At 50.6% G+C, this 18,509-nt stretch overlaps 1 protein-coding gene and 1 long non-coding RNA gene across 4 annotated transcripts in view; one reads left to right on the top strand and one right to left on the bottom strand.

Annotated features, from left to right (window-relative positions):
- Positions 1-1,943: 1,943 nt before the first annotated feature.
- On the bottom strand, positions 1,944-15,760 carry LOC142924788 (uncharacterized). Its single transcript, XR_012941860.1, has 3 exons — positions 15,670-15,760; positions 5,222-7,267; positions 1,944-5,121 (listed from the first exon to the last, which is right to left on the bottom strand). It is a non-coding gene; the product is annotated as an uncharacterized LOC142924788 (long non-coding RNA).
- The window catches only part of LOC116943187 (cysteine-rich motor neuron 1 protein-like), a 74,339-nt gene continuing 71,345 nt past the window's right edge, over positions 15,516-18,509 (top strand). Inside the window, exons 1-2 of one of the 3 annotated variants that reach the window (XM_032955822.2) lie at positions 15,516-15,969; positions 16,459-16,915. In XM_032955822.2, coding sequence (XP_032811713.2) covers positions 16,573-16,915 — 343 coding nt within the window. In that variant the 5' untranslated portion in view covers positions 15,516-15,969; positions 16,459-16,572. Of the gene's footprint in view, positions 16,916-18,509 lie in introns of all 3 variants that reach the window. The other 2 variants (XM_032955821.2, XM_076067576.1) reach the window with 2 other exon arrangements.

Here is an 18,509-nt window from a genome sequence, read left to right as displayed (position 1 = left end):
AGGGTTTGAATCTGGGTTTAAGAGACCGGTGATGGAATTGGATTCTAAGGTCTATCGAGTTGATGGTGTTAGCACAGTCAACGATGCACGCAAATCCAATAAAAATAATAATAATACACGTGGGGTTTAATTTAACATGACAAAATTTCAAATCTGCAAGGAAAATAAAATCAGTTGAACTGCTACGTGATAAACATCCCTATAGCAGGAAACATGGGACAGTGCAGTGCCCCTGAGTGTGGGTAGAGGTCAATTTGAAGGATCTCAAAAGTAGTTATGTAGTGTCACCTCTGCGGACTGGTCACTAACATGGGGCGATGCACTGCTCGGCAAGAGTTCAAAATGAGCATTTCTTGACCTTTGATGTCGATGTTGGGATTGATACCGTTGGAAGAAAAAACAAACAAGAAATATATTAAGTTACCTAAGTTACATACGTTTAGATTAAATGGGAGTCTAGAGTGTTATATATATATTTTTAAACATTCATAATATGCATTTAGCAAAAAAATATTATCCCAATGCTCCACTACAGCACGAAATAAGATATAAAACAACGTTTCTTGCAAAGACAGGGCCCCATCATTCGGATGGTACTGCTCCCACAAATAACATTTGGTAAGAGCAAGTGTTTGTTTCGCAAACTTCACTCTGCTGATGAGACCCAGAATGGGTGAAACCCAATCCAGTTTGTTTGCTTAACCAAATGCCGCTGATTAATATAAGTCTCTCAGAGGTGAATACTTGATGAAGGGAGTTCTAGAAGGATTGAGGTTGGGAAAGAGGCCAAGAAGCAGAGAAATAAAAATGCTGCATGAGGAAGATGGGGGGGGGGGCACCGTGAAATGAAGTTCAAGAATGGAGAGGAAGGAATGAGTTTGAACTAACGACCTGCCATATATATAGAATTGCCAGGTTAGGCGCACTGAGCCTATACAGCTCTTTTTCAGAAGTGACCTGGGTCACAAATGATAGTGGCTTATCACGCGGACATTTAGAGCAGCCGAAGACTCTAAACGCATGTTGATTCTAAATGCGGAGGTGGACACCGGAGGTCCTGGAGAAAAGTCTATGCGGCCACGGGGAGAGAGAGAAGATGCAGACCCCAAATATATGGGCGTCAGGGTCAGGATCGAACCCCCTGCATGCCAGTCGAGGGAGTTCACATCTCGCCATCATGGCAGAACTAAGGGGGACGAAGGAATAAGGTGTACGAGTCTATAAGGCCAAACAGTCTGATATACAAAAAGCCCGATATTGATTTAAGTAAATTAATTTTTTAATAACCAAGAATCCTCCACTACAGCGCATAACGAGTTTGTTGTTGTGCAGTCGTTTCCGATGTTACAGCGAAGTTGACTGTGCGCTAATCCACCTGTGTGGATGACTGCATATCGGGTGCGTTTGCCAAGCAGGAAACCAAATAAGAAGTGGTCCCAAATGAGGGAGGCAAGAGGCGGGGGGGGGGGGGCACCTTTGGGGGGGGGGGGCTCACCTTTCGTTTTCCACGCACCATGCGTGTGGATTGTGTCTGCTGCTCCACACACAACCAGGGACACGCTCTACTGTAAACTGAACTGCGCCATTGCATATTTGCCAAATGAGAGCCAAAAGCTCCTCACCATGAGTGTGTGTGTGCACGATACTTACAACAAAAATACAAAGATCCCCGCCGTATAGCCTTCACAGACTGTTGGGGCAAGTGCTGTTAGAGAGCACCTATGAGGGTCGGTGGCTAGCACCACGCCCGACCGCCTTTGTCTCCCCAGTGGTGATGTTTACACACCGCACCAAGTACTCATTTTGTGAATGAGTCGACCTACGGGAGGCCCAGGACCGATTCAAATATTCGTCACTGGTGTTGGCCATGAGCAGGAATCGAACTCGGCTCACTGAATGCATTGCGCAGTGCGCTAACCGCTGCACTTATCACACACACACACTTGCCATAATGTTTTTATTTCAATGCTATTTACGTACTATATGTACAGGAGTGCATTAGGTAAAGGTAATAGTGCACTTCTGCAATTACAGTATTTCTCACGCCACCGCTTAGGGGAAGGGTCTCTTCAGGAGGGAGCTGTATAAAGCCCCCTCCAGAGGGTGTATTTGGCCTATTCTTCCATGCTTGCTAGCCTGGCGTCTTGGAAGAAGTGGGTTATTGGCAGGTCGTGTGTGATTGGGGTCAAGTGTGGACACACCACCCTCTTGCAAGACGTTTGTCCAGTGTGGATGAGTAGATCAAACACCCTCTTGTTGAAGGCTCTTCTGCCAGCGAATGTTCGGGCTGTATGCATCTTTAACTTTTACAATTTTTTTCACGTGAACCCGACAATTGACGGGCCGTGATGTAACACATTGAAAGTGCTGGATGGACCGAAGCGGATTAATTTAAGAAACCAGCCACATAGCTCCTTCAACATCCACCCCGGGTGATGGAAATTCAACCAGCGACCTGTGTTGGAAACCTCGGCGTGCTAACCACTGCACCACGGCAGAAATTGAGCGCATTAACATTGACAACAAATTAAAAGTCAATATTCTGGCCACAGGAGACATTTCGATGTGTATATAAAAGAAATAAAAAAGAAAGTTATTTGGGGTGGTTCGTTCGTTGGCGTTTGGCAAAGGGAAACTTGCTTTGTTTTTCACAGGCAATTGTTGCTGGCGTGCGTTGCTCCCACTAGGAAATGTCAACATTATGGGGGCTTTTAGAAATGCGCTCCCTTTTTTTAAAAAAGCAAAGGATATATACTGTACTATATGTACATATGGGCCACCGGCAGGTTTAGTTAGCCATGCCCCGATAGAATGTGGCTTGTTATTGTGAAAGGCATAACTGTGAGATTATTATTGTCGGAATAATCTATGAAATATGACGGTAAAGATGCAACCTGGAATGTCCTTGTTCATGCCACTGCTGAAGGGCCTCGATTAAAGGCATCTACAGAGAGGCCTTCTAGAGGGTATTTGGCCTACCCGTCCATGCTGGCCAGACATCTTGGATGAGGTTGGAGTACCCTCACTTTACTCCATCACACGCTACTGGCCAATTCATTAACTGGGCCGTGCCCTTGTTTTACTACTGAGTGGGTAGAGACGGGGATGGGCGGGGATGTATAAAAGCTGCCTCATTGTTTTCAACTGCTCAGGAGATTAAACCAGCGATCTCTGGATCACAAGTCAAGTGTGCAAAGCCATTAACACAATGGCAACATCCAGAACGAATGTATAGTGGTAGCATAACATCCTCTTGCAGTGTACAACAGGTGCTTGTCTCTGCCCACGATGCATTGCTCGTGGCTGGAGTGTGAGAGACACGATGGGCAAAAACCTTGAACTTGAATTAAGGGAGCAAAATTAAGGGACCTGATGGGCAGACTGTGCATGAATGAAGGCGAATATTGAACACATTTTGGAATTGAAATGCTAAACTATTATACATATATGTTCTTGAAGGCCCAAATATATATATTTTTCTAATTTAAGTAACATTAGGTTATTTGATTAATGCTTCCACATGCCATATTGGTCATCATGGTTGTTTGTCCATTCTTCACCATACTGGTCAGTGTGGATTGATGGAGCGACACAAGCTCAGTTCCGCAATCTAACAAGAAACAAACCTCTTTATGGATAACATTGGTCGTGAAACCTAAGTGTTAAACAGGCTCAGTTGTTCAGGTGTCACTCAACATTAACGGTGGCCGTCGCCAGAATTTAACTAATATCAGGGCATTCAATTGTTACTCTGTGCAAACCACTGCACCCACCACTGCACGCCTACGACATCATAATCATCATCAGCAACCATTGCCTATCCACTGCTGGATGAAGGCCTCCCCATGCCCGTCACTTTCCGTCACGATCCAGTGCTGTTGCCATTCACCATCTCCTGCAAATGCATTACATGGCATCAGTGCCGGATTAAGCTAGTGCGGGGCCTGGAGCTGTAGGGGCTACTGTTCCCCGCCATCACCGAATTGTCGGGGCCGTTGTCCCCCGACTCCCCCGTTACATTCGTCCCACTACCCCCCGGCTGTTCTGTGGGGTCCGGGCTACCAACCCCCAATTCTTCGCCCCCTTGCGCCCCCGACTTTGCGGCTGCCCACGTAGGCATGTTTCAATTGGTGAGGCCGACGGCTTGGTGTTTACGATGTGCTACGCGGGTTCAGTAGCGGCGTGCTGCGGTGAGCATGCTCGCGAAGCAAGACTCCGTCTCACGCGTGAACAAACGGATACGGTATGCCGACGCGCGACTCCCTCACACACACGCTCTACGCACCCAGGCAATAACAAACCCGACGCCGCTACCTGCCCAGCCCCGTACACCAATCAAACGCGAGGGAGTTGGGGTCGGGGGTGAGAGGGCAGCGGCGTCTTCCGTGCGCGTTCGCTGATTGGAGGGAGTTACTCCGCTCCGATTTAAAGGGCCGTTTAAACAGCCGCACATATACGCGCACACCAGGCGCTTAGCTCGCTACCTCGCTATAGACAACCGCGCATGCACGCGACCGTAAAACAGTCGCACAGGTACGCGAGCGCTAAGCACTCCCGTAAACAGCCGCGTAGGCACGCGCACGCTAAGCGCTCCGCCTCGTTGTAAACAACCGCGCGTGCACGCGAACGCAAGACACTCCACCCTCCTCTTCACACTTACAAAGACCACACGAAACAGTTTATCCCCCTACTAGCTATTTTATTCACCGCGAGTAACCCGCTAAACTACGTGGGTTTGCGTGGGTCAGTAGACGCTAGCCTATCCTTCGAGGATCCTAGATTCAACTTATCCTGCCTATCGCTCCACTTTCTACCCTCGATTAAATAGCCCAAACTTAGCCCTCTCTCTTACTTACGCTTACTTCCACTCTGATGCGCTGGAAGTTGTAGAAGGGCGATGCTGTGGGTCATCTCTGTAGAAGATCGTGCCTGGCTGCGCTGAAACTCGTCGCACGGATGATCCGAACGGCCGGCTCCAATGTTCCGTGGACTTCGATGACTGGAAGAACTCTGTCCCTGCTGCTCCAACCCTCCTCATTTTATCCTCCCTATCACAAAGGCATTCCGCGGCGCACGCACCTGTGCACCCATGCCCTTTCATATTCGGATCTATAATCCTACCTATAACAAAAGGCATTCAGTTGCTTCCGCACCCATGCCGCCCTGTCCATTCAGATGTCGGGATGTTCCTGTCCCGTTGTTATTTGGATCCTAATCCTACCTATAACAAAGGCATCCCGCTGTTCCCGTACTCCGTGCCCCCCTGTCCAATCGGAGGTCTGGATTTTCCCGCCTTTGGATCACAGCTCTGGTGACGTCACCGCAGTGGTTTCTCAGACGTACGCTTTCTGTTCATCATCCTACTCGCCCGCGCTGTGTGTGTGATCCCATCCGCGGTGGCTTTACAGCCCCCTGCCGTGGCAATGCAATTATAATATCAGGCCACGGCGCCGCGGTGCTGGTCAGCCTCGGGGGTAGGTCGCCCAATTCCCCGGCCGCAGGAAACCATGAAGCTTGATCCCATTAGGGGCTTCTGGACGAAAACCTGTCAGCCAGGTGACCCACCCCGCGGGCCCTATGTGGGGCATGCGTGTGTGGGGTGTGCGTGTGTGGGGTGTGCGTGTGTGGGGTGTGCGTGCATTCATGCGGGGGGGGGGGGGCGGCGAGGGCGCGCAGCGTCGGTGTCGTCACTCCCCGGTGGCGGCGTCACGGCGGTGGGTACGGCCCTGTCAGAGCGGCTCCGCTGCGGCGGCACCACACAGCCCCCCGAGGTGCCAGTCCCTGTCCCGGGTTGACTGGAGCACCTCGCCTGGGTTGCCCCTACAAGGTAGCGCCGCGGGGTCCGCGGGACTCGTCCGGCTCTCGTGGCTGGTCTCGGCGGTGGTGGCTCCGTCTCTCGGGGTTCTGGCGGCGGTCTCCTCCTCCACTCCAGTGGATCTCTCCGGTCCTGGGTACCTGTGGGCTTGGAGACAAACTCGGGGGCGGTAGGGTTCAGGGGCCGTCGTCCCCGTCTCTCCTGGCTCGGGTCGGGACCCCCTGGGGCCCGGGGCTCCGTGGGGCCCATGTACTGTGCAAGGCCCCCCGGTATGGGGGGTGTGGGGACCCCGGGGTTTCGGGGTCCTCGAACGGCGGGGTTCTCCCTCGCTGGGGCTGCCCTCCATGGTTTTAGTTGCCGGACGTTGACCACCATCTCCCGGCCTCTCTCTCCCCCCTGAATCAGTACCGTCCAGGGGGAGATCTGTCGCCCCACAGTCCAGGGTCCCCGCCAGTAGGTGGTTAACTTCCCCACCTGTCCGGCCCCGACGCGAGGGGTGTGCAGCCACACCTTAGAGCCCGCCGAGTAGAAGGGGGGCTCCATTCGGAGTCGGGCGCCCTGCTCCTGCCGCTGGTGTGCAGCCTCACCTTGCGGGTAGGCCTGGACCCTAGCTCCTCATAGGGTCTCCATCAGGTGCTCCACGGGGCGGCTCCCTTCCTCCCGTTGCGGCGGAGGGACCCCCAACAGCAGTTCTGTGGGCAGGCAAGACTCGCGACCAAACATCATTAGGAATTGGGTCTGTCCCGTAGATGTGTGTACTGTGGTGGCGTAGGCGAACAGAGCGTAGGGGAGGTGTTCATCCCAGTCACGTTGATTTGCGGCTGCCATGTGTTTGAGCTTCCCAGCTAGAGTCTGGTTCATCCTCTCCACCATCCCATTTGCCTGGGGGTGATACGCCGTAGTTCGGTCCTTCTGGATCCCGAACTCCCGGCACAGCGCCTAGAATAACTCTGCCTCGAACTCACTACCCTGGTCGGTAATGACTCGTTCGGGGATCCCGTGCTTAAGTACGTAGTGTTCCACGAATGCTCGGGCCACTATGAGGGCTGTCTTATCGGGGATGGCCACCGCTACGGGATAGCGTGTGAAGTACTCCACCGCTACGAGAATATATCAGTTGCCCCGGTGGGATCGCGGGAATGGCCCTTGCAGGTCGATCCCAACCAGCTGATTCTTTCGACTGACGCGGAACGGTCTCAGGGGTACTTGGTATCGCGCTGGTTTCGGACCGCATTGCTGACACGCACGGCAGCCCTGTACCCAGGCGGCAACGTCTTGTGCCAACTTGGGCCAGAGATACTGGCGACGCAGGGTCTCCCGAGTGCGCCGTTCCCCGTCATGGCCCCCGAGCGGGTGGTCGTGCACTAGTCTTAGCAGCTGGGGTCGCACCTGGGCGGGAACGCAGATGCATCCCGGCTGGCCGGCTTCGGTTAGTTCCCGTACCACCCCGTTCTGCACGCACAACCGGGCATACAAACCACTCCAGGGTCCTGTTATAAAGGGGGCCTAAATAAAAAAAGTAAATATAAAAACACATACATGTTTAACTTGCATCGTAAAGTAATGGTATTTTTTCATTTGCTATACAGCCGGATAATATGACAATTCGCTAACCTTAAACACCCAGTCGTTAATAAAAGTTGAAGGCAAGTATAGTAATAGAGCAAGTGCAGAGTCACTGAACCGGAATTGATAGCTTGAAAGCATTTAGCGCGGGGTCCTTGAAAGTGCGGGGCCCGTAGCATCAGCTGCTACTACACGTGTAGCTGCTACTACACGTGTAGCTGCTACTACACGTGTAGCTGCTACTACACGTGTAGCTGCTACTACACATGTAGCTGCTACTACACGTGTAGCTGCTTTTCCTACGAGGATAATCCGGCACTGGATGGCATCTTGGTTGGTGGTTCCCAGCCATTCTGAGCACCCCCTGCTCCTTCGGATCTCGGCAAGCAGTCACCCCGACACTATATCACACGTGTTACATTCTATACCGAGTGTAAATATATACACGTGTATGCATTGGTTTCTATATTAAAACCGTTTGATTCTTGGTGGTAATATGGTGAATTGAATCATTCACGACTGTTGCTTACATTTCCAGGATTAACTGAATGCAGGAAATTATCTTTGCTCTGACACATCCACTCCGCATAATACATATTCACATCTCCGCGCTATTATTTTTCGTCATGAAAACAAACGATGGACAAGACACAACTAACAAAGGTTGCTCTGACCCTTGTTTTTTTTTTTTAAACCGGCACACAGCATTCTTAAAATAATGGTGACACTTGTATCTCAATGGAAGTATTAACAAGTTAAGTCCATGGTGTACAGTGTTTTGTCATGCTAAGCCACATGGAATTTATTTACGGACAAAAAATTTATTCAGGATCCATTGAACTTCTACCTAGCTTACAGGCCATCAGAACACAACGAGCAGCCTTGAACATTACGTGACTATAATTCACAGTCGTTGGTCAATCCACTGCTGGATGAATGTCTCTCCATGTCTTGTCGATTATGCGTCACCACGCTGATCAGTGTATGTTGGCCGAAGGGGTGCCTGGGACTGACTCAGCTATCACTCGCCACTCATCGCTGGGATACGCGAACTCTGCTTGCCTGGGTTCATTAGTGCAGCTAACCGCTGTGCCATTGCTCAACCCCAAATTCGACAATTATCAATTGAAAACCCAGCCATTCTTACACACACACATACAATGCCAACGCGTGTACCGCGAGCTTGAGAATCGATGTAAACTAATTAATCATTGCACCCTTACACCTGCAGCTCGCCTGGCTGATAGTCGGGTGCCCTGACAACTGTACCACTACTCCCCCACTATAAAGCTGTATCGACACTTCATTTCAACTACAGTGGCTGATCGTGTTCGCTCAACCAGCCCCCCCCCCTCCCTACCGCTCTGGGAAAATGTTGCCAATGAGGGGAGAGGTGGCACAATGAATGAAAATATATTACGAAGCCAATAAAATGTAGTTCCCACGCTCTCTGTAAGGAAACCATAGGTCACGGGCCCGCTGTGTGGCGCGAAACTTGCCATTTAAATGTTGCGTTCTATTGGCGAGTTATTTCCATTTTCAGAGATCGGGCTTTTACAACAATTGTGGCCAGAGTTTGAATAGCGAAAACGTCGGAGGCACGCAGCTCTACATCGACTGAATTGATTCTTAGACTCACCACGCGTTGCATGTGATTATCCATATTACATGTACACGAAATGGTAATGCTACATATAGGGTAATGGGGTGAACACGTTTAATAAATGGGATTTAAAAGGATGCACTCTCATTTATAGAATTGATCACTTTTGCTTAACATTGGGCTGTTTCATTTATTGGCACTCTTTGTCATTAAAGTTAATGTACTGCTCATTTTATATAGATATAATAAGCAGCTGTGCGTATGTTTCAAAGTATGAATTTTAAGGCTCATGTGGTATTTCGCTTATGTAAACGAGGTTGGAATTCCACCGCTGTATGCGGTAGATGCGTTCCAAAACAAAAAAAACGGCTGCACAAATGGAAGCCGCACGAGACAGCTGTCTCCTGGGTAGCGCGTACAACAGACGCACACTGTGCTGCTGTGCCGTATCCAACCGCATAGCTGAATCTGAGTGAATTCAAACTGCACGTTCAGAAAATGTTGGGTAAAAATTGGTTATCCGCATATATACGCGAAGTTTGCACAAAACGAACGCGCGTAGAGCGAGGAAATCCTGTACGTTACGATTCCATTTGATGCATTGGCTGTATCCTTTCTGCGATCTGGAATAGCCCAGCAAATGCTATGCCGTGCTTGAAACTCTTAAAATGTATAGGCATGTGGCATCTGGGAGCGTGAGTGTGAGTAGAGGTGTTGAAACGAGCTTTCTGCTGTATTGTTTTAACTGCCGAGTGGTGAGGATTTGGTGAGCTAATTGGTGAGTGGTGAAGATCAGGTGACTTGGCGACTGGTGAGGATCAGGCTGGGGAGTGGTGAATGTCTGACGAGGGTCATGGTGAGCATCACGTGAGCAGGCTGATGGGCTGCCCTCAAATATTTTTTTTAAATATAAAAATGAAGAACCGAACAGAACTCCAAAGGCAGTCCACGTGCTAATCTGTGATGTTGTTTCAGGTTGCCCCATACCTCTGTCTTGCCAACGTTGAGTCACTCCCTCTAAATGTGGCGATGACCTCTCTTCCCCTGTCAACAGAAAAATGTGCTGCATGCGACCAACAGGGGAATCTACCAAGAAATATACATATTAGGTGCGACATGTGCAGCACTGTAACACCACCGCTAAATGTTAACCAGTCTGGTTGATGCAATGCAAAATATGGGCCATATAGTAAACAACTGTAGTCTGCGTTCCTTCAACGGAGGAATAGCAAAACTGCACAAACTCTCTCTGGTGAAGCCTTCTCGTTGTTGCGAGCAAACCTCAACATTGGCGATTAGCTCCTAAACTTATTGCTGCCATACGCAAGAATATAATGAACGCAATGTACACACCTCATTGTTGTGCTGAAGAAACGGGAGTGATGTTTGTTTTTTAATCAAATCCCTGAGCAATACAGAATTACATCATTCGTGCAATTGAATAATTGCACACACGCACGTTTAATTCTCGGGAGCACTGCCAGAACACGTGTAAAACCTAGAGTTTGTAATTGGTAATGAGTATTTAATTGCATATCATTGTTGCCACTTTTTTATACTTCGACAAATAAATCTTTGTTTATGGAATATAAGACTGTAGTGGCGCTTTGTTTTAATTCGAATTTAGTTGGCCTGTAGTGAATTGGGTTTAAACAAAAGCAGTTTACCCTGAATAATGAATCTGTAGAGTAAACGTTATTTAATATCTCCTTTGACTGTTCTATATTATGAGGCAGCTTTTAACATGTTAGCATATTAAGTCGACTTGGGAGTGGTGGCGCATTGGTTAGTGCACTGTGCTACGAACACGACAAACCGAGTTCGATTCCCGGTCACGGCTAACACGTTGCAAGTTACATCCATGGCTTAATGTCAGCCAGGTCTGTCTGGTATTGTGACCCAGAACGTTTTCTTTAACACACCCAGAACACCACATCAGTATACCTCTCGGTGTGGCTGTGGTTATGAGTCACGTGCCGACTCCAGCTCTGGCAATATTCGAACTGGTCTGGCTCCCACTCCACCCCTTCCCCCACCACCCCCGTCAGCGATCTGCACTGAGCAACGTGGCGAGGTATGGTCAAACAACCCACGTGACATGGTGTGGGGAGCTGTCATACAGCAGTCCAGTGACAAAGAGCTGTTTAAAACCCAATGTTGAAATTTAAATGTGGAATTCTATATATCTTACAGCGATGGCCATGATATTCTAAATATCACAACTTATATTCCAATTGTGCTGTCAGCATCATGTCGTGAGAAAAAGTTATATGCCGAAATATTTTAGCTGGCAGTGCATCACTGTGTGAACGAGCGCGGTTCTGGAACCTGTTACAGACATCATTGCAACAAGCCTCTTGAGATAAACTCGGGGCACACCTTGTGTATGCCCTGAAAACTGTTCTTTGCATGCCAAATAGAATATTTTCATTCTCCGAGCTAAAGAAAATAATCCAAATTATGTTAAAAGACAAACGCAATTATACGGGGTTTTTTTTGGTGTGTGTCCGGTAATTAATTGGTGACCCGTTTTGTAAAGCACCGTTTGTTGCCTGCATTTGCACTCAGGGTCTCATCAGTGCCGGCTCATTGCTCTGCCGACTCGGTGATTTACCAGCCTACGATCAGCACGGTTGACTACGTACGGTGCGAAAGAAGTTGAACACACATACATGCATACAGCCCACCTCGTCAAGTTGTATAAAGCTGGACCAAAGCATTCGTGCAAGCGTTGGGGGGTTGGATGAGAGGGGGAAAAAAAACCCAACCAGGGCATAGAAATGTAGGCAATTGCTCACTGTACAATAATGTTATTTTATTTTCTTGCCAAGACCGCTTGTGCACACACCCTTGCAAAAAGCTTGTGCCTACAGATAACTCAAAGCAAAGGAAACAAAAAATATATACTTAACATTTAAAAATACAGCAGCATTTCCTGTGGGATTGCGTTCGTGAAATTGAGTGTACTGTAGTGGAAAGATGCCGGATAGAGCATCCACCACAAGTACTCCTGTCCGTGACTAAATATGGAGCCGTGCAAGCTTAACGAACTTGCTCTATTTATTATACAAATTAAAGAGGAATGTGCAGTGTTACTTGGCTGCTGACTCTGCTCTCTTAAATAGGGCGCACTTCCCCACTGAACCTCTGAAAAAGCACACGCTTATGAGCAATTCCAAAACTGCACGCCCTGTTTCATATCGCTCCAAAGTCAACTTGATTAACCATGTAATTTTTGTTAAGTAAATTATGATAATATGCTGGCACTTGGTCAATCCACTGCTGGATGAAGGCTTCTCCCTGGTGGGTGGGTTTTTAGACAGTACTTGATGTTGGTCAGGATGGGTTGATGAACACGGAGTGCCAAAAACCGGTTCAGATACCATGTCACTGATATTAGCTGTGGCCGCGATTCAAACCCCAGTCACCGGGTTCATACCGCAGTATGTGAACCACTGTGCTACTGCTCCACCCCAGTATAATATTACCATTAAAACACGATTGCAATACCATTGCTTTGCATGCATTATAATTAACGTGCATTGCTAAATCATCTCATATATAATGGGTCTCGATTTGTGCGGTAACTGCACTGCCCTGACCCCGGACACCAATCTTCCTTGGAAACAGTCACACTTTAAATACGGCTCCTTCTTTTAGCTCAGTGCCGCGCAGGGTGCTGCGAGCAATTTTCCACTGACATTTAACCTCACGTCTTCCCCCTCTGCGGTGCGGATAAACAAACAATTTTAACCGAGTTGCCCTGGAAAGAGACCCTGTGGCAGAAACTACTTGCAGACTCTACTGATCAAAGACCCGCATAGGCACGCAGATGTGTGCACCTTGTGTTAAGTGCCATGTGTGCGGGAAGAAGTATGCATGCATGTTGGACTTCATTCGCACCGTACATAGCCAACAGTGCTAATCGGAGGTGCAGGAGGAGGACAATAAACTAAAGAAATTGACTTAACGGCATCAGAAACTCTACAGACCGATGCGCACATCCCCTTCATGCATGGAAACTTAGAGACGCAACAAGCCACAGTAGTGCGACTGTGGCCATGCAACCCAAACTATGGACCACACAGTGAGGGCACTGTCGTCTGCGCTCCTTCAATGGAGAAGGAGGAAAAGCAACAACACACGAACTGTAACGCCTGAAGCCCTCTCGTCGTGGCTCGCAAACCTCGACGTTGGCATTTAGCTCCTGAACATATCGCCAAGATGGCGCGGAGAGGATATTTAAGCGTTGGGAGACAGTCTTTACCGAATGTCCTGAATGATTGTGTATGAAATCACCTTGAATAAACGCAAACAGTTATCCTTCATCCATGAACCAGGTGAAAACCTACCGAGTCCCAAAAGTACATATTTTTTTTCAAACGGGACCTGGAGATACAAGGTCAGATCAAGTAATACCACAATTGAACACGACATTTCATGAAATGTGAAAGTTTAATAACGCGGTGCATGCTGAACTTCTATGGCATTGTGCGTGGCCAAACCGTGCGAATCGGAGGTGCAGGGGTAAAGACAACAAACTCAACACACGTCCTGAACGATTGTGTATAATGTCGCCTTGAATAAAGGCTGGCCAAGTATACTTCAAACAGGACCTAGGTTACAAGGTTCAGATACAGTAATACGACAATTGTAAGACATTTCATGAAATGTGAAAGTAAAATAATATAACTTAGAAGAAGGTTCACCAACAACACGGACAGCAGAAATAAAATCAACGATCAGAAACGGTATTAGAAAGACGATATGAAAAGATTACATACAGCGTGAACCATCTCAGGGCGCGAGTTGGATTATTGCATCGCAACATCACAAGTGAAAGGCGACTACATTCTCCAGTCTTGATGCAGCAGTAGATTGATCATGGCTGCTGATGATGATGACACGGTGAATGCTCTCATGCCGTGTGTTGCAAAGACGATGAAGGCCGAAGCATTGTCATGCGCTGTTTTTTCCATGGATTTTCTGTTTGCACAGTCACACAAAGTCACTTTAAGATGTTTTTCTTGTTCGTGTTTTTGTTTTTTTGTTTGTTGCGGTTGCACCCGATTCAAGAGCCGAATGGCTCACAGGGCTATATATAAGAAAAAAATTAACTGAAAATAAAAACTGAAATGCGCGACGAGTATTATTATTTGTTTTTGTGTCCCACGGTAAGATGCGATGAGCGGTGTCGAGCCGCGATGCGCCACTGACGGCTCCGCCGCCGCTGGCAGCGATGACCGCAAGACGACGGCGCTGTGCAAGACGCATCACGACGTGTCCCGTGCGCGTCGCACGTGGACCGCTTGTTTAAATACAAAGCGGGCTCGGGGGCTTTACTGTAATGAAACCGTCTTACACGCAAGTTTCGGCTGTAACTAGAGCACGGGTAATCCCATCTCGGATGTTACAACGGCGGCTGTTTGGAAACACGGCTATCCATTCTCCCCCTCCTTCTTCTTCTTCTTCCTCCTCCTCCTGCTGCCGCTCCCTGCCTCCCCCTCCCTCCTTCCCGTGCCGACCCCCCCCCCTCCACCTCCCTCTCCGCTGCAACAAGCCCGTCTCAAACCGTGCCCAATCAGAGGGGCAAGTCTGCACGCACTCCATGAAAGGCAGGGAGGGCGGGCGGGAGGAGCGGTGGGACAAGCGGGGAGGGAAGAGGCGAGGTTGGGCCACGAAAGTGAACTTTGGGCTTGGCTGGCTGGGTGGCTGCTCACCGTGGGTGGGTGGGTGAGTGGGTGGGTGGGTGAGTGGGTGGGTGGGTGAGTGGGTGGGTGGGTGAGTGGGTGGGTGGGTGAGTGGGTGGGTGGGTGGGTGAGTGGGTGGGTGGGTGGGTGAGTGGGTGGGTGGGTGAGTGGGTGAGTGGGTGGGTGAGTGGGTGAGTGGGTGGGTGGGTGGGTGAGTGGGTGGGTGGGTGGGTGAGTGGGTGAGTGGGTGGGTGGGTGAGTGGGTGGGTGAGTGGGTGGGTGGGTGAGTGGGTGGGTGGGTGGGTGAGTGGGTGGGTGGGTGAGTGGGTGGGTGGGTGAGTGGGTGGGTGGGTGGGTGAGTGGGTGGGTGGGTGGGTGAGTGGGTGGGTGGGTGAGTGGGTGAGTGGGTGGGTGAGTGGGTGAGTGGGTGGGTGGGTGGGTGAGTGGGTGGGTGGGTGGGTGAGTGGGTGAGTGGGTGGGTGGGTGAGTGGGTGGGTGAGTGGGTGGGTGGGTGAGTGGGTGGGTGGGTGGGTGAGTGGGTGGGTGGGTGAGTGGGTGGGTGGGTGAGTGGGTGGGTGGGTGGGTGAGTGGGTGGGTGGGTGAGTGGGTGGGTGGGTGAGTGGGTGGGTGGGTGGGTGAGTGGGTGGGTGGGTGAGTGGGTGGGTGGGTGAGTGGGTGGGTGGGTGGGTGAGTGGGTGGGTGGGTGGGTGAGTGGGTGGGTGGGTGGGTGAGTGGGTGGGTGAGTGGGTGGGTGGGTGAGTGGGTGGGTGGGTGCATGTATGGGGTGGGTGGGTAGGTGGGCGGAATTATTCTAGGAGCGAGGAGGTGGTTACGCCTGTCAGAAAAAGTTAAGCGGCTTGAAGAGGAAGAGGCGGAGGAGGTGGTTGGGTAGTTGTGGTCGTGGTGGTTAGAAGTCGCAAGTGGTTGTGGTAATGCTTGGTGGTTGATAGGGATAAAGGGTGTGGGAGGGGGGGAGGTTTGAAAACTTCCCAGACCTGCTTAGTCGGGTTCCTTGAAGCAGAGGCGACCAAGTAAAACGCCAGGGCAGCCAGGGGCATTGCGTGTGCTGCTGCTGCTGCTGCCGCCGCCGCCGCTCAGCCCCTCCGTGCGTGGCTTGCATGCAGAGCTCCGGGCACGCCGTCGCCCACCGCTCTTCCTTGCTCAGCTCAGCCTCTCATCTCCTCCTTGCTGCAGCTGTTCGGCTCGGGGCGGGCGGGGGAGGTGAAAACGCAGGCGACTTCATAACCAATTGATTTCGAAGCCCAGGAAAAAAAATCTAGGCTAGAAAAAGAGTGGTGAGTTTTATCAGCCGAGAGCGCTGATACGCCTCTACTGTTCACATACGGTCTTGAACTATTGCAGAATTAACGACACTATTGTCGCTAATGTGACTTCTTTGGGGGCTTGCTGCGGCACGTGAAGGCTCTCTCGTCTGCACTGTCTATCTGTTGTCCTCTCTCCGTGCTTGGCACAACCCAATATTGTCACTGCACGTGACACGCTATTCACTCTCTACACATTAATCTACTACTTCTATCGCCTCTCCCTTCGACCCTGTGTTTGACACACACACGTGCGCGCGCGCAGCACTGCACGTGCCACTTGCAGTCTCCCTTGATCAGTGCCGTCACTACACGTGACACGCTATTGTCTCGACTCATCAACCTATTGTTTCACTCCGCCCTATTGTCTCTCTCGATCGCGCGTGTGGCACAACACCGCCGTGTCTGCACGTGACGGCGACTCTTCGTCAGCCCGCCGCTACCTCTGCGCGCCACTTCCAGACGGGACACTCGCCGAGGGCCGAGCTTGAAGGAACGCGCTGCGAACCTCCCGTCCCGAACTCCGCGGGGGTTGAGCAACGCGAGCGAGGATCGAATACGTCCTCCGAAAACCAAATGGCAACTCAATCGCGCAACCGGGCTGCCTCCTACTCGTCCCTCTCCTTATCCTGGTACTGCTGCTGCCTGCTGCAGCTGCTACTGCTGCTCGCGTCCGTGGGCCCGCGCAGCACGGCGGCGCTGACGTGCGTCTGCAACCGGGCGAGCTGCGCCGAGCCTCGCGGCTGCCGCGGCAGTGCCGTGCTGGACGTGTGCCGCTGCTGCCTCGTGTGCGCGCGTCAAGCGGGCGAGACGTGCGGGGGGACGTTCGCTCTGCACGGCACCTGCGACCGCGGGCTACGCTGCGCGGCGCCCACCACCCCGAGCGCCGTGTTCGGCTTCGAGCCGGGCTACTGCCAGGGTAGGGTTACACGTCCTGCGCCACTCGCACCCGGCGAACACGACGTGACGGCGATTCACAGGCCTCCCCCCACACACACACACCCTGTCCCCCCTGTGTAGCTTTTGAGAGACTGTTGGGGCCAGCGGGTGGGTGGATGGGTGGCCAGCATCACGCCAGGCCCACCCTCTTGTCTCCCAGGTGCTGATTATTACACGACCATTCCACTCACAACTGGGGACACAAAGCCAAAGATTCATACACAACCCTCTCCATCTCCCGTAAAGCCTTTGACAGACTGTTGTGGCACACGGGTGGGTGGCCAGCACCACGCCCGGCCAACCTCTTGTCTCCCCCGGTGCTAATTATTGTTTGAATATGATGGCGCTTTGAGGGGCAGATTTGTGCCAGAAATGCACCACGTGGCTAAGCAAACAGAACATTGACTTGACCGATGTTTAGAGCACGGCGCCAGGTTCTAATGTTCTAAGGCTGAGTCGACCTAGGGGATACACAGGACCGATCACGCTTATTGTCATTGGCGTTGCTGACCACTGCGTCACCGCTTCGCACACCTGGGACACGCACACACACAATGCACACGCACACCACCTGTAGGCACTGGTGAGGGCGCGTGCGCTTTGTTTTGCACCTGGGTGCAACTGCTTATCGCCCCTGCGTGCACGCCACAGGCACCTGTACGCACGAGGATGCACCTGTACGCACCTGCATGCCAATCGACCCATCTTGGCACACCTTGACATGCAGCCTCTATGCACCTCCACGCACCGTGCACCTGGACGCAACTGCAGACACAAATACGCACACAGACACACCTTTACACACCTGTGTTCACCACCACGTGTAATGCACTGACACACTCACTGGCACATCTTTACACACCTGTGTGCACCGATGCTCACACCTTTGAATGCACTCAATAACCTGTATGCACGCACATGGACATTACTACACGCATCAGGATTCACATGTGTGAATATACACCTGCCTAGAAGCACCTTCGGCACGCTTATGGCCTTATACATCACTACACATGCATGCAGCAAGTAGTGTACATTGCACACATGGAAAGATCTGCATACACATCTAAGCTCATGCGCTGCCGTCAGTGCATCTACACATCTGAAGAAAACACATGCTCTTATTTGTTTGAACATCCTCATACCATTCATCGTTGGTTTATTTAGGGTTAGATCGTGGCGTGTATAATGTCAATGGTTTATGACAACTCTCACCCCCCCCCCCCCGACAGAGCCACTCAAATCAAGCTGTCACGTGGGGCAATACACTATTTGATGTGGGTTTTTAGGTATTTTATAAGATTGTCAAAAAGTTTGACTACTTAATAAAATTAGCCACATTGCTTGCTTTTCAACATTCCGGTTTGCTGAAAAACCAACTCATTGGGTACATTTGTCCACGTGACAACTTGATTTTATTGGCTCTGTCGAGTGTTAGAGAGTTATAGATGAAATAACTGACATTATACCGACACCATCCACCCCAAATGAACAATTATGAATCATGATATTGGTTGTGAAAGGAAAGCCTACGTAGAAATGTATCGTTTCAGGCACTTTGTCCCATTAACATA

Source organism: Petromyzon marinus, chromosome 17, assembly GCF_048934315.1.
Source record: "Petromyzon marinus isolate PM22_M1 ecotype Great Lakes invasive population chromosome 17, UKy_Petmar_22M1.pri1.0, whole genome shotgun sequence".
Lineage (NCBI taxonomy): Eukaryota > Metazoa > Chordata > Hyperoartia > Petromyzontiformes > Petromyzontidae > Petromyzon > Petromyzon marinus.
This window is presented reverse-complemented; position numbering and strand designations above follow the sequence as displayed.